This window comes from Telopea speciosissima, chromosome 3 (genome assembly GCF_018873765.1).
Source record: "Telopea speciosissima isolate NSW1024214 ecotype Mountain lineage chromosome 3, Tspe_v1, whole genome shotgun sequence".
NCBI classification, from domain to species: domain Eukaryota; kingdom Viridiplantae; phylum Streptophyta; class Magnoliopsida; order Proteales; family Proteaceae; genus Telopea; species Telopea speciosissima.
In genome coordinates this window covers 25120357-25136382 of record NC_057918.1, presented here as the reverse complement: position 1 = coordinate 25136382, position 16026 = coordinate 25120357, and the positions used below count along the sequence as shown (strand labels likewise).

The 16026-nt window shown below is 37.5% G+C and overlaps 1 protein-coding gene across 1 annotated transcript; it reads left to right on the top strand.

The window, feature by feature from the left end:
- Positions 1–13271: 13271 nt before the first annotated feature.
- Positions 13272–15643, top strand: LOC122656129 (auxin-responsive protein IAA18-like). The gene is made up of 5 exons (XM_043850580.1): positions 13272–14039; positions 14571–14842; positions 14987–15134; positions 15237–15301; positions 15422–15643. Exons 1-5 carry the CDS (start codon positions 13399–13401, stop codon positions 15481–15483), a joined length of 1188 nt encoding a protein of 395 aa, XP_043706515.1. The 5' UTR covers positions 13272–13398; the 3' UTR covers positions 15484–15643.
- The last annotated feature ends 383 nt before the right edge of the window (positions 15644–16026 follow it).

Here is a 16026-nt window from a genome sequence, read left to right as displayed (position 1 = left end):
GAAGAACTGATAGGTTTGGTGCACGTTTGGGAGGGGTTGCTTTCATGCTCTATGCCTCTATCATAGTTAAACTTGTTTAATTAATGAGGTTTGAAATTAAACAAGAAAATGGGCTCTCTAGAGTACAAGGCTCACTGGTCCAATTAATAGGGCTGGGCCCATGCAGACCAAGTCAAACCAGTTTTCCCATGAATGGCCATAGAATAGAGGTTCCAGCTCCCAAACAGAGAACAACTCGAGAAAGAACTAAGGACCCATCTTTATTCACTTATTATTGAGTTATTGTGCTTCTAACTGTCATGTTTGGAATGTAGGAGACTTTCTTTCTGAAAGTATAAACAGGTTGGTTGGTGGAGCTTGGAAGAGAAATAATGGATGCCCACATAAGTCTGTCTCTCCTTCTCTCTCTCATTCATTTTGAGGATGGAAAATTCCCTCTAATTCCAACTCCCTACTTTCATTTTTATATACCAATATGTTCTCTTCTTGCACTGGGATTAAGTTATTAAATGGTCTTTGATTCAATTTTGTACTACTAACACCAATACAGAGAAAAAGATTTAGACATTCTTCTTTTCTTCCACAAAAGAATAGCTTATATTTAGAAGGGTAAATTACACATCACCCCCTGATTTTCAAACGAAACTCAGATCACCCCTTGGCATGGTTTTTGAAAAAACTCAAATCACCCTTTCTAAAGTAACTGTGTGAGTCTGCTGTTAGTTATTGGTGTGGAAGGACTATTTTACCCTTGTACTAAAGCATTAGAATTAAATTTATAATACTACCCTTCCTTCATCTTCAACATTGGTCAAGGATAATTTAGGGATTTAAATTTATTTAACTGGTTGACATCATCACTTAACAGCATAAAACTAACTGCAGGGACTAGTTTGTCATATTGGGGTCTAAACCAGGGGGTGATTTGAGTTTTTTCAAAAATCAGGGGGTGATCTGAGTTTCGTTTGAAAATCAAGGGGTGAAGTGTAATTTACCCTATTTAGAATTATCCATTTTTCCTTTGATTGATTTATCAAATACTTCATTTGGTTATGGGGAAAGGTTTTTATGCACGGCCGCATGAGAGGGGTGGAGGTTACGATGCATCAAATAGGAGGGGGGATTTGTCTTTTTGACCCCCATCTTGTGAGAGAGGAGGGATAGGACCATGCACAGAACCTTTTGCCTTTTATTATTATATTAATACTTCTTTTCATTAGTACAATTCAGTATAATCTCTCCAAGATTGTTATATACAAACTTTTGTTGAACTAAAAGAAACTTCTTTTCACAATTTTTAAAGCATAAAACAAATTTCTTCTCCCACAACTGGTGTAGATGGCCAACCAATGTAGTGTATTGATTGATGAGATGGTTATCTAGCAGGCCCATTTGCCTTATAATCAAACCCACAAAAAAAAAAAACATTTTCATTTTAATTAATTGCATTCTTTTCTAATTTTTCAATCCAGAATGGTATGACTTTCTAGGATGGCCAAATCATATGACTGAAAATCTTCTTGAGATCTAACTTCATAAAAAAAAAATGGCCTTCTAAAATATTAGTATTGATAGGTTCATTAATGAATTAATTTTAAGAAGTTATCTTTGTTTGTGTGTTGGAGATTGTGGACCACATATGGATTATTAGAGGCACTAGGGAATTGTACCGAGCAGGAAATCGCAGGACATATTTTTCCATCCATATGGATCCCATATGGATTATTGTGTAGCATGGGAGATTCCCTCCCCCACCCCTCACAACTGGGGTCGTGAGAAACCCTTTCCCCTAATACATTATCAAAGTTTGCAATATGATTCGAATCAATCAATCCGATAATCTAATTTTGCTTCTTTGAAGAACAATTTAATTAATATTTCAGAGTTATCCAAATGGTTCTTAGATAAGAAGCCCATGTCCTATTTTGGAAGATGGGGATTAGAAGTCCTCTCCATTCCCCTTTGCTTCTATCATTGGTGAAAATATGAAACAAAAATCAAGACAAACTTGACTAAAACTTTCTATTAAGCACTCTTATCTCCTTGAGAAGGACTCACCATGTTCATTGAATGGTCCTCCTTTTTTGTGCTTCATCCTCAGCCTATTAAACTAATGTTAGAGAGAGAGACCTTATCTTGTTATTACTTTATAAACCCATGAGTCCATGACTTGATCAGTAAATTATCTCCCCAAAAATTATATATATATGAGGAAATCAGGACTCTAAAAAGAGGTCATAATCAAGTGAAATAGGTAGAACACTCCAAACCCTAATTATAAAGGTGGAGAACATAAAGTGTAATGAATTATCAATAAAAATAGTAGCAAATTAGTCTATAGGTTGGTCCTACCTATAGATAGATATGGACATCTTGAGCTTAATCAATTAATTAAGGTAATGAAAAAAAGTTTAGACAACAAATATATTCCCCCTTTTGTAGGAACCAAAAACACCTTTTTCTTGAAGGCATAATGGGAACAACTTAAACCGGACCCACAAGTAAGACACAAACAATTAACCATAAAAGGAATCTATGGTAAAGCACACAAAGAGAGAGAGGTGTAGGAATGAGGATGGAGAGGAATAAAGTCTTGAATAAATTTTAGAGAAAAAGATCTTCACGCCTTACCGATAAGCTGGGGATATTTTTTCACGTTTTTTTATATCATTACCATATGGGTCCTACATTGACACATTCTCTTTTCATTGACCATGTGAATTTTTTGATTGACAAAACCATTTTCCATGTTATAATGGGTGTGGTGCGAGAAACTCTCTCTCTAAATTTTAAGTTAAAAGTGGGTTAAAGTTGTTATCGATTAATTTATCCGCGAGCAGCCCATGCTTTGATGATTGATCACTATCATAATCACCCTTTTTCCACTATAAAATGGATAGGGTCACAAGACCCAGGGATCCATAACCAAGGTAGTAGACTAATTAGGGATTGGAGACACTTTCGTTTTTTGTGTGGTGGCGTGTGGGTAAGGAAGGCAGAAAAAGTCTTTGGGTGGTCTATGTGCAAAGAATGTGTTACTCTCATCGTGCTAGACCTTTTTCTTTCTTGATCAAATTTTGTGTTTGGTTATAAAGTTGTTTTTCGATGTTAATGAGGAAAAGAGAAACAAAAATGGGTAGAGCATAGAGAAAGGTTCAAAATCCAGGTATCTGACTTGGTATCGGTCATTGCCAAATCCTTTTTGAATCGGGATCGGATTGGTACAAAGTCAGGATCGATCAAAATATCTCTAAAATCATTTTTTTATGGATCGGGTCATGTATCGGTCAAAGTTGATGGATGTTTTGATCTCAGGATCGGATCGACTGATATTATTTGGATCGGATCGGTCAATATCGGTCAAGATAATATAAAAAATAAAAAATAAAAACCTAAGAACTTTGGAAAAAATTAAAAAAAATTTTATTTAATTGGATCGGTCAAGGATCAGATCGGATCGATCGATCCAAGGAACGATCCAGTCAAACCTTGTTATATCGGTCTAATCTCAAGAACAGCCTCGACCAATACCAATCCGAGATTTAGAACCATGTATAGAGAGAGAAAGAGAGAGAGCAATTGGCAGCAATCAATATTGCAAGGAAGATTATGAAAGACAGAAAGGGAAAAAGTTGAGGAAAGGACATGGAGAGTGAGAATTGTAATAATAGCAGCTTAGAACTCAATAGAGAAAGCAAGAAATGAAAAGGGCAGGGAGAAGACAAGAGATGGGTGGGCATTATCTCTTATGGATTCATTTCATGTGTCACATAGGATGAGGAACATTATAAAAAGTGCAAGAGAAGATGGAAAGATAGGGTGTTAGTAATCAACTATGGGATCATATGATTTGGATTGGGAAGGGGAAATTCCTGCCTCCACTACCCAAAGAGAAAGAAAGAGCCCCAAGTCCCCAAACCAATTAAAACTAAAGTGACTCCACAATACAAAAAGTGCCAAACTAGAAGTTTCAGCTCCTTAGGAGATTTTTTTTGTTTTTGTTGTTATTGGGTTGTCCATTGTTCATTGTTCATTGAAAGGTTTTGTAAAAACTAAAAACGTGGTAAAAGATTCAAACATGAAGTGGCCTATGGATCTCTCTCTCTCTCTCTCTGGTGGGCTCTCTTAAGAATTAATTTCTCATATCTAATCATTTAAGAGCGCTTAGAATGCTGGAATGGGCCTTAAAGCACCTAACTAAAGAAGTCCAAAAATTTTAATTGGTGTTTTGGTTGAAGCCCAGGCCCATATTTAAGTTAAATCATGATCTGAAACCTGGTCCTACATCTACACTAGGAAGATAAGTTGAATGGTGGTGGTGGTGGTGGTGGGGGAAATCATGGGGAAAGAGATCGCGTGCAAATGCCTCAAAAAGCCATAAAAGCAATTGGGCTTTCCATTCTCAGAATTTGATATTAGAAAATGGGGTGACGCCATTGGGCACTTGCTGTTGCAACAAGGTCTCTCTTCCCCTGTCATAGAGATGAGAGATTGAAAAATTTTTTGATTCCCTCTCATTGGTCGTATCGGCTGATACTGATATCAGTATCAGTATCAATGGTGATCGATACTGATACGGCACCAATATGTTTTGACCGATACAGTAAAAGAAGTATGTATTTTTATTTAATAAAAAAGTGGCTTTTGTATTGAAATCGGCCCGATATAGACGGATATGGTTGATCAGTATCAGTATCCGTATCAATGATTGAAACCCACATGTGATAAACTAAAATCTTGGTCACTCACTCTTGATTAAATATATGGGAAAATGTTCTCTACACTGGGACACATGGGGGTGGGTGAAATGATAACCCCACCCCCTGAATGACCGCCCAATCCCGCCCCATGTGTCTAGATGCACCCTGGGCCCCCGCTCCCAGGCAGAGAACATTGCCCCTATATTTTTCCGCTTTTCCCTATGGGCTTAGGATATAAGATGCCAATTGAAGCGAGCAGCTTATAGAAACCCTCTCCTTTTATTTTATTTAGGATCAAATTTATCTTCACCATGCATGAACGCGGAATCCTTCACCAATGACCATCATTACTTTAGATGGGACACTAGGAACAGGAAATGATATTTCAGGCCATGACGGATCAGGATTGTCTCCAAGGGGCCAATACCCAAGGGGCATCCAGTAGTTGAGATGTGCCGCACATATCTCAGTGCATGCCTAAGGATGTGTGCAGCACAGTCCAACGGCTGGCAGCACCTTGGGAGTGTTGGGCTCCCCGTAGACGATTTAAATTATGTAATTATGAGATCGTTGTCCCCTCCAGTTCCCTGCCCGGTCCAATTCCCCTAGTGACTGTAATAAGAGGGGACAATAACCACCCTACCCCTGCCCCAGTTTGATCCACACACCCCCCCCCTTATTACATGCACTGGGGAACTGAGCCGGGCAAGAAGCTGGAGGAGATAATTTTCCGTAATTATGAGAGTACGTAGTTTGAATCCTTCATCGTGGGTGAGGAAAAACTTTGGCCTTCTACTTTCTAGGTAATAACATTCTTTGCATGGCCCACCTTCATTCATGCAGCCAAATGTTGCACTTCCAACCATTGGATAGGTACGGTACAACAATTTGGATCCTCTACTGCCAAGTTGTTCGGTAGGACCGTGCTGTCTAGACACAGTAAGGCGTGCAATGACCGTCTTACCCCTGCCCGAGCACCTTGCCCGAGTGGGGGTAAGGCGGTCATTGCACGTCTCACTGTGTTTAGGCAAGACGGTCTTACCGGACAACTAGGCAGTAGAGGATCTGGATCCACGGTACAATCTGTCAAAATTCAAAGCTAAATCGGATCATATGTAACCGATGCATTCACATTTTCCCTGCTATATATTTTCAATCAACCATTTATTATTAAATGATTTTCAAAGCTTATGTCATCATGGCCATTGGGCAAGCCCTATGTTTGCCCACAAAATTGGAGCCCCAATCTAATTTACCCTGTGACAAATATTAGGACTAGGGAGGAAGGCCTTCTAGGTGGGCTGTAAAGGAATATTGAGTTCTTACGAAATTTTACATCTTTTTGAATAGGTGGGACTCAGGGGATTAATTTGGAACTGGTAGAGATATGCAAGAACAAACAATTTTTATTGGAAATAAAATATAAAGTTAAAATGAACTAATATATTATAAAATCTATTATTATTATTATTATTATTATTATTATTATATATTAATAAAGTAATTGATTATATTAATTTCATTAATATTACTTATTGAGAAAACTTTTCTATTATTCCATGATCAAGGAATTTCCTCTCCCTAATGTGGGAAGTTTGGTTTGTTGTTCTTCAAGGTAGAGAACATGGATCTTACACCATCCAGGATCGGCTTGGTGGGACACTTTGGTCCACGCTTGTTTGAATCTTTTCATCGCAAGGAATTGATTGTTCCTTACAATAAGAAGTAAGATGATAATAGTTGATGAAAGAAAGACACCAATCAATATATACAATTAGAGAAAGAGGGGCATGCACCCATGCAATATACGCTCCTTCACAATTTCTCTTTTATATACGAACTGACACTCATCGGCTATCTTTCTCCCTCTCTACTATATAAGATGCCAATTGTCCATCTCTCTCGCATACAATTATTACATACAATAATAAGTTAACAAATGGGAAGGTGTTTTCTACCCAGCAACAAAGGTTACACGAGTAGGTAAGAGCCAACGAAAGCCCCCAGTTGATTCAATCAATAGGGGGCAGAGAAGTCATTTCATGGGGAGGAGAAAGAAAGAGAGAGGGGTGCTAACAGGGGCTATGCGCACCCCCAACAAAAAAACATTCTCCCTCAAATATAAAGATTTATATATATATATATATATATATATAAATTGGGAAAAGGTTGGGCATACCGCCATGGTGCCCAGCATGTGCAATCCTCTCTACTCCTCCACCCCCCCTTCTCTTTGAAAAAGATCCCCTTATCCTCCTGGGTCCAACCCTATGATTAGTGTATGTGACTAGCTTACCGAAAGATGATGACATGCCCAACCTTCTCCCATATAATTTGGAGAAAGAACTCAAAAAAAGGGGGAATGTTCTTTGCGTGGGACATAGGGGCCATGCAGCTCACAACAACCAATGAGAGCCCACACACTGGCACATTGAGGGATGGAATTTTTGCTATTCATGGGGGGCACACCGGTCATTTCCATTTTCCACTGCCAATGTATCTAGGCGTGGCCCCTGCGTCCCACGCAGAGAATGTTTCTCCAAAGAAAAAAGATTAAGAAACTCAATCCTTAAATTACCCCTTTAGGGTATTAAGTTGAAAAGGCTAAAACCATGGGCTATAACATCTTAGAGCTTAGATTGGGGTTTAAAAACCTTCCTCCCATGTCAAGACACATTCATTCATCTGCACTCCGGTCTTGGTCTTCAAAGTTCAGACGACGTAGATGACAATTAATATTCTACTTAAAAAAAATAACAATTAATAAAAGGTAAGATAGAGGTAAATATTCAGTTTTTTTTTTTTTTTTTTTTTGTTTGCCAAACATGTAAATATTAAAGTAATGCAAACTAAAAGACTACTGTGCTCGTTTCCATTATTATAAGAAAGTTTTTTACCTAATCAGGGTAGTTTTTCATATAATAATAATAATAAAAGAAACATATAATATCCATAAAAAAATGGCATATAAACAATCATGTCTTAGAGTCTTATACTATGAGGTAACAAATTTTTTTTTCTCCAACTTTAGTTACAGCTACAACAATATTTTCCTATATATATAAGGCGGCAATATATAATAAGAAATCATAAAGAAAGAAGAGAGTAACATTAAAAAAAAACAAGACATCTTCTTATTGACACTCCTCAAGATGTCAAATAATTTGTAACATTATTTTCTTGTCCTTTTGGTATGAAACACAGTCTATTTCAGTGAATGTATGTATTCACTTTTAAATAATGGCATAATGATATGTTTCTTTCAATTTATTTTGAAAACCTTTTTATACTCTAGCTGTAAAAATTTTTTGAAAATAAAATAATTGGCAATTAAAAGAAGGTGTCAAGTTCTAAATACACCTATAGAAAAATCATTCAAACAATCCCTATAAAAAAAATAAGAGAGTAATAAGCAATTGAAGGCGGCTAATGACCATATATAACAATGAGAGTGAATTCTTCTCCTTGGTTGGGGCATATTAGATAAACTCAAAAATATGATCTCTTAGCATTAAAAAACCATAAAATAGGAGGTGAGGAGGTAAATTTTATAGTCACAAATATTTGAGGTTAGCATTTTTGCAAACAATAAGCAAACCATAGTAGTCTCTTTGGAAACATAAGAAAACAATAAATCATATCGATATTACTAAAGATTATGAGATTTTTTTTTGTTTGACTCCTCTCATGACACCGATACTACAAATTAATGTCGGACATTCACTATTCCAAGAGTTCAAACATAATGTCAAATCGTAAGTCCCACCTCAATACAACCTAGGTATGCCCCAAGGTTGTCTTTATTCTAATGTAGGGTTTTAAGTCGGGTTTTATTTTTTATAAACAGGCCCCAAGGAGAATTGAACTCATGTTATGTTAATGTGAGGTGCTCATTCTAGCAATTGAGCTACACCCTTGGGTTGAATGTGCCCTATTTACTCTCATCTTAATCAAGCTCTTCTTCTTCTTCTCCTAACTCCACAATCATCATCCATGATGATCCACGTAACTAATTAATTAAAGATGATATGTTGTAGATTGCTGTGATTCAATGATGCGGTTTACTTTTATAGTCACATTTTCAGTCTTTCAGCCAATTTAAACAAGCAAGCAGGTGATCTGTCGTGACTCATGAGTGGTGGTCATTGTTGATTTGAAACCAATGGAGCAGCGGAATGGATTGAAGAACATCGTTTTTGCATTCAAATTTGGATAACAAAAATTACACAGAAAAAGTTTGGTTGCCTTAGAGCCGCAAGTGAAACTCTTCCTCCAAGTAAAAGTTCTTCCATATTGAAACAAGAGATGGATTGACTTAATCAACACCTTGTTGTCGCCAATCGTACTCAAAATAATATGAAACACTGCTCACCAAAAATCCAGGTTTTACAAAACTCTTGCATACACAATCACTTACAAGAGGAGAGGAGGGAAAAATAGAAGGCGTGGGAGAGAGGGAGAAGTGTCAAAACTGTGGAGAGCTCTCTCCCTCTCCTCTTTTATAATTTTGATCCCATGATGGCGATGGGGTGGTGGTGGTGAGACCATTAGGAGAAGAAGAAGGGTGGTGTTTTATTTTTAACATGAAATAATTACTTTGCCTTAACCATGTGTTCATTAAAGAGCAAGAGTGAAATCAAATGAAATAGAAATTCTGAAACAGTTCCTCAATTATTTCAGAATTTTTATTTTATTTGATTTTATTTCATTGAAATAAAGTACAAAATCAAACCAAACAATTTCCAAAATAAAAATCACCCCATGAAATTGAAATAGAAATCATACCAAATCAGACCTTAATCCCTCATTTAATATGAAAATTCTTTCTTTACACAAATATAGATGTAGGAACGAATACTGTCAACTTTCGACTGAAGGGTATTACCAAACTGTTGTTGTTCATTGATTATAATTAACTAACATTTTTTGTTTTGGGTTGCTACATGTGATCAATTACTTGTCAATCAGTCACCAATTCAAAAAAAAAAAAAATACTAACACTACAAATGAAACCTATCGAGATGTTGGAAGTTCGGAGGTATAGTCCCACATCGGTCTAAGTTAGAGACCTCTTATTGTCCTCATATGGCCCTTAGGCTATCTTCACATGATAGCTTAAGTTTTTGGATTAGAACCTGTTAGAAAACTAAGATAAAAAAGAAGAGGACAGAGAGATGGCCTTAGTCCAACGAGGTCGTTTTGTCCTTAAGATAGTATTTGTATCCTATTATTACAAAGGGTTGCAGCAAATCTGCCTCCTAAGATAAAACAGGCTGGACTGATTACTGGTTGCAGACACAGTGATCACACGAAACTATCAGAGAAAATTATTATCTTTGACTGACTGAACTTGTGGGTTATATATGGGCTACAACCATTAAGCTTAGTAGCTGTATGGATGGGTCACAACCGCTAGGCTCAACGTTGATCCAATGGTTGCACTCCCTTTGACCAGTCACTGATCCAACGGTCGGAACCTAACCATTGCACTAGTTCATGGACGTTGATCTCGAAAAGATTAAGGCGTCTAATTGCGATGTGCAAAGTACACCACATTGCGCCTCATGCACGCGCTTAGATGGTCACCGTCATCGCTCACAAGTGCACCATACAATTCTTTCTAATCATAACATGTGATAATAGATCACAAATATATATAAGCCAAATGATTCACTTCTTCACAACCGATGCGGGACTAAAATCCCACACCAAGATTCGAAAAATTCCAACAGACCCCCTAGTGATATTCCGTGGGACCATAGTCATATGGTTTTCAAAAATTTTTATTTTTTATTTCAACTGTAGTTACTTCTTTCCTTCTTTTTGTCTTTTATATCTTCCAAATGGACGAAGCTGCAAGCAAGAGCCCACGTCAATTTTTGTTAGGGGGGGCAGGGTTTTAAGCTCTTACTTCATTCTTTCAATGTCTTTGATATCTTTGGAATGGACAAAGCTGCAAGCAAAAGCTTCGTTGTCCCATTTCGTTATGGGGCATGGTTTTAAAATTTGGATCAGAATTGATGGGAATCGACTTATTCAACTCGGAATTGATTGATACGGACTTTGATTAATTCCGAATTGCGAATCTACACGTGTGAATAAGACTAAATTAGGCCGAGTCCGACCAAATCAGATTGAATCGGACAAATTCCAAAACAATTCTGATCAGAATCGATGGAGACCGATCTTGTACCAATTATGAGTTTTTAAACCTTGTGGGGGCATTACATATATAGTAGATCTTTACTGTTTTGACACAGTATCAGGACTCAGGAGTTAGGCTTAAAACACCCATTTTTAGTATAGGATTACTAAGTCAATAACTCAGATATCTTATGATAATGATGTTGAACACCCACCTTATGACTTTAAGTGGCATTTCCAATTCTTTCATTAGGAGTCCAAATTTCACTACTTTGATTTTCTATATATAGCACATAGAAGACCCCCTAAACTAGGAGCCAAATTTTGGCTTATAACAAACAAGAAATTTGTTATAAGGTCCATCTGAAGTTACCCTTTTTGAATGGATGGTTCTTAGATAAATCACTTCAATGCTTAGCTTAATCCAAACATTAAAAATAAAAAACCATGTACCATGCAAAGGAGTCAAGAGAAGAGTTGAAATTAAGATATTACCTTTATAATAAAGTTAAGAATGGTTTAATTTTCCATTTTATTCAGTAATATAATAACAGTAGGGATTTCATTTACCAAAACCAAAACCAAAACCAAAGGTTTGCCTCATAGAGGGGCAAGAGTCAAAGTAGTCAAAGAGCTTAACTAACAAAGGGTGTGTTAAACAAAGAAACTAGGGGTGTAAAAATTGAGATCGGATCGATTGACTTTGATTTTTAAAAACCGTTTAAAAAAGATCGATACCAAGCGAACATTCCAATCGAATTCTGAAAACCTAATATATTTTTATACTTTTTATATATATGAAAAATTGAACAAACTGATAATTGACTGAAATGTTGGGGATTTTATAAGATAAACTCATTCTTGAAAGCAAGTCATTAACGAGAAGGTGTCCAAATTCTTATAAATTAGGAGCCTAAGATTCTGATTTTATTTTCTATTCAAGTGTTGACTTGAAGCTTGAGATCAAACCCAAGAATCCTTAACTAAACAAGAATTTTGTTCCGACTTTATTATTACTTATTGGGGATTTTATTGAGACTGCCAAATCCTTGTAAACCCTATCTGTCAAATGAAAAAAAGATGAAGGGAAACAAGGAAAAAAAAAAAATCACCATTGACAACCCTAAAAGCAGCAAAAGCTAACAACCACAAAGACTTGTGGAGTTAGTGGTAAGAGACTAGAATTATTAAGGCAAGAAAGGGCGAGGGGGTATTTTGTTAGGGAGGGGAAAAAAAATGGAAGTGGTGGGTCTCTCGGAGACCAAGAAACGAGGGGTGGCACTGGTAAAAATAGCTATAGAAAACCCCATTAGCCGATTTTCTGCCAAGGCATTAACGAGACTGTGTTCAATGTACGAACATGTCAAGCAGCTGTGCAGAGTATGGAGTCTCTGGACGGCACAAGCCAGTCCTGCAATATCGATCATGCAAATCACCCTTTCAGATCTTGAGCATGAGTAGAGTAGACCCCCTGGTCCATGAGGCAAACTCACTCCAGCACTGTCTCCCACATCTTTTCTTCCTTTACAGAAAGATACCATTTGATTTAAAGGATTAAAAAATGGGAATTGGGATTCTATAATCTTAATTGGCTTTAACCAAAATCACTTTTTTAGTGAAAAGTTTTAACTGGACTTAGTTTTACTGTGTTTCGATCAAGACCCTTTAAAGCCTATAAAGTATCCTGTAAAATACTATAAATTCAGAGAGAAAGAGAGAGAGGGTATGTTTAGGTCTGTCATCTGTGTGCTAGTAAGGCTGGTTGTGGGGATAGTAGCATGGGGATATGAGCGCGCTTTGCTTCCTGAGTAGTGTGAATTGTGAATACAAATACAGCAACAGCAGCAGAAACAATAACAACAACACATCCACGATATCAATGGCTGCTAGCTTTGGTTCTGTGCGTGTCATGGACTTGGTTACGTGAGCAATCCTCTTTGGTTTTTTGTTGTTTGGTTTTGGGTGTAGGAATCTTTGTGTTTCTTCAATTCTACCTCCTTTTTCTGCCTCTCTCTCTCTCTCTCTCTCTCTCTCTCTCTGACCTTCTCTACTTTTAAGTCTTCTCGCAGGCCTAAAAAACGGGGACTAAAAAGTGAGAAATAACCCATTCTATATTTCAGGTTTCGGAAAACAAGAAAGAAATTATAGAGCCCAGCACTTGTCTTTATTGTGTAATTATAAATGCATCTTTCTTTATCTGCCCTTGGCTTGTTGCCTACTGGGTTTTCTTGTCTGGATTAGTTTTGTCTGGGTTTTCTTCTGAGTCTTCGTTTTTGAGGTCAGAACAGGAGGAGGTGGGCTCTGATGTTTTGGAGCGTTAGGGAAGAAGGTATGTGGTGATGACTGATAGGGGGTGATATCCATCTTCTGCTTTCGTTTGGTTGTTATATGTGTTTCCTGTTTGAATGTTTATAGTTTCTTTTGCCATTTTCCAATCCAAGTTTTTTTCCTTTTCCATCTGGTTACTTAATTTCTCTGGGTAAAAAGTTGGAAGTGAAATTTGGTTTTTCCCATCTAGATTTCTTCCATTTTGTTTCCTTTCTTAAGAATAGAAATGGAGGGTTCTTCTAGGAACCGAGAATTGTATTCTCAAAGAGAGTGGCTTGCAAGAAGAGATAAAGCCAGATTTGGAGTTTCAGAGGAAAAAAAGTTGGAGTTAAGGCTGGGACCGCCGGGAGAAGATTGGTTTGACAAAGAGAAAAGAGAAAAGGACGGCAGAGAAAGAGATGAATCTCTTCTGTCTCTTGGGTGCTTCTCTTCTCTGGCTTCTAAGTCCAATAACAACCATAACAACAATATTTCTGCTGGGGCAAAGAGAGGGTTCTTAGATACGGTTGAAGCCAAAGCAGGAGACCAGACATGGTTGATGACCCACAACACAAACCAGAACCAGAAGCTTACATTTTCAGAAAAAACAGGTGGGACTGTTATCTCTTCTCCATGGTGTTCTTCAACGTCTCCTTCTCCTTCACCTTTCCAAGTGAAGACCCATCAGCAGCAACAACAGCCAAAGCCTCAGTTTCTTCAGTTCCCGTCGATTCCCCAGAGCTTACCTGTTATGCCAAAGGAACCCCCAAAGGCATGTAATGACACAAAACTAGCTGCCGAGTTACAGAACCATGAAAAGAAGGCATGTTCTCCAGCTTCTGGTTCCGTTCCTGCAAATACATCTACTCTCAACAGCTCCAACAAAAGGTACTCCTTCTTTTCTACTTTCCCTTGAATTTATAGTTGGATGTTCTGATTATTCGAGAAGTAATATGAATTTATTATGCAATTTTTTTGGGCCAAGACTTGGAAAAGGTTTCTTGTGCCAGATTTTGTGTTCTTTTGTATCTTTGATTTTATCTTTCTGAAAATATCAGCTTTTCACTGTTAATAAGGGAGGGGGGGGTCCTGTTATTGTTATGAAATCTGCTAATTGCTCTGGCAGTTGCGATTTAATCTTTCTTCCCTTTTCGTAATGGCTGCTCTTTCTGCTGAATGTTCCCCTGTCTTTATAAAATGGAACTGTAACCTGCCATTGGGTTTCTGTTTTTGTTTTTTAAACTCCTTTTTCTCCTTTCAATATGGAATATCTGATCATCTCTCTTTTATGGGACTGTAAGCTTGTTCTGGTGTTCTGAATTATATATATTATTGCTTTCAGACTAAACAAAATTTTGAATTTCGTCTTGTGACTTGGGTTTGTCTTGTTTTCTGCTGCAAAAAAAAAAAAAAAATCAGAACTTCTCCTGCTCCAGTAGTGGGTTGGCCTCCAGTTCGTTCATTCAGGAAGAATCTTGCAAGCGGCAGTTCATCCAAGCCGGCACCGGAGATACGTGACTCACCTCCAGCTGAGGTGAATGTCGAGAAAACTGAAGTTTGTCGGAAGGGTCTGTTCGTGAAGATTAACATGGATGGAGTCCCTATTGGAAGGAAAGTGGATCTCATAGCCTATGGCAGCTATGAAAAACTCTCGTCTGCAGTTGATGAACTCTTCAGAGGCCTTCTTGCAGGTTATTTAAACTCAATACTGGAGATGTTTAGGCGAATTTTTTTGGCTCAGGCTTATGAAAGGGTCTCACTTCTTTCATGGTGAAGCAAAAGAAACAAAAGAACAAAGATGGGGTTTTCTTAATTTGCTTTCTTTCTTTGTGTAGCTCAAGGAGATTCTTCTGCTGCTGGAGATCAGAACAACAACGCAGATCACAAGCCAATTACGGGTTTATTGGATGGAAAAGGAGAATTTACTCTCGTTTATGAGGATAATGAGGGAGATAGGATGCTTGTGGGGGATGTCCCATGGCAGTAAGTTTCTCACTCTAAATCTGTTAGTTTTGTTGGAATTATTATGGTTTTTCTATTTATGAGGGAACTGATCTTTCCTTCCTGGGTTTACATTTGTTGCAGTATGTTTGTGTCAACAGTGAAGAGGCTTCGTGTGTTGAAGAGCTCTGAGCTTCCCACATTACAGCGTAAGTTGTACCACAGCTTTTAAATCCCCTCCTCTGTTCATGCTTATATTCTGTTGGGTAACTTTGAGCTTCTAGTCCTAGGGATTGATAATGGGTTTGTGCTTTGATTTTTTGTTGCAGTTGGTAGCAGTAAGCCAGGAAAGACTACTAGACTCGACAGTGGAGTGAAAGGAGGAAGTTGATGAGAGAGAAATTGTCATTAGAGATTCTCTCCAGTACATGGCAAAGTATCTAATTTGGTTTTGTAATTTAAGATTTAGCTATAGCAGTTTTACACCATTTTCTCCCACTTTTTTGGTGACCTTTTTCTGCCCTTGTAAAAAGAAGACCTGGGTTATGGGTTACAAGGACATCAAGCTGTAGAGAAATCAAAAGGTTATGTATTTGCTTCATGCTGGATTCCATTTTTTTCTTTTTCAGTTTATGAAGTGTTTGGGATTTGCAGGAATGTATGGTTGGGAAATCATGGGGACCTTTGTACAATGTTCAAGATAATTTGATTAAAAACCCAAACCAAAAAAGAAAAAGCTTAAAGCCAAGCTCAGTGTTGTAGCTATGATTGGGGGTTATTTTCTGGTGTGAAATTCTTCCAGCCCCATCTTTTGATGTCTTTGATTAAGAAAGGATTTTTGTCATTTTCGTGACGCAGCACTCGGGAAGGAAACAGATTGAAGCAACACGTCAGGATTGCGTGTCTTTGATGACAAACCAGTGTAAAATAATGG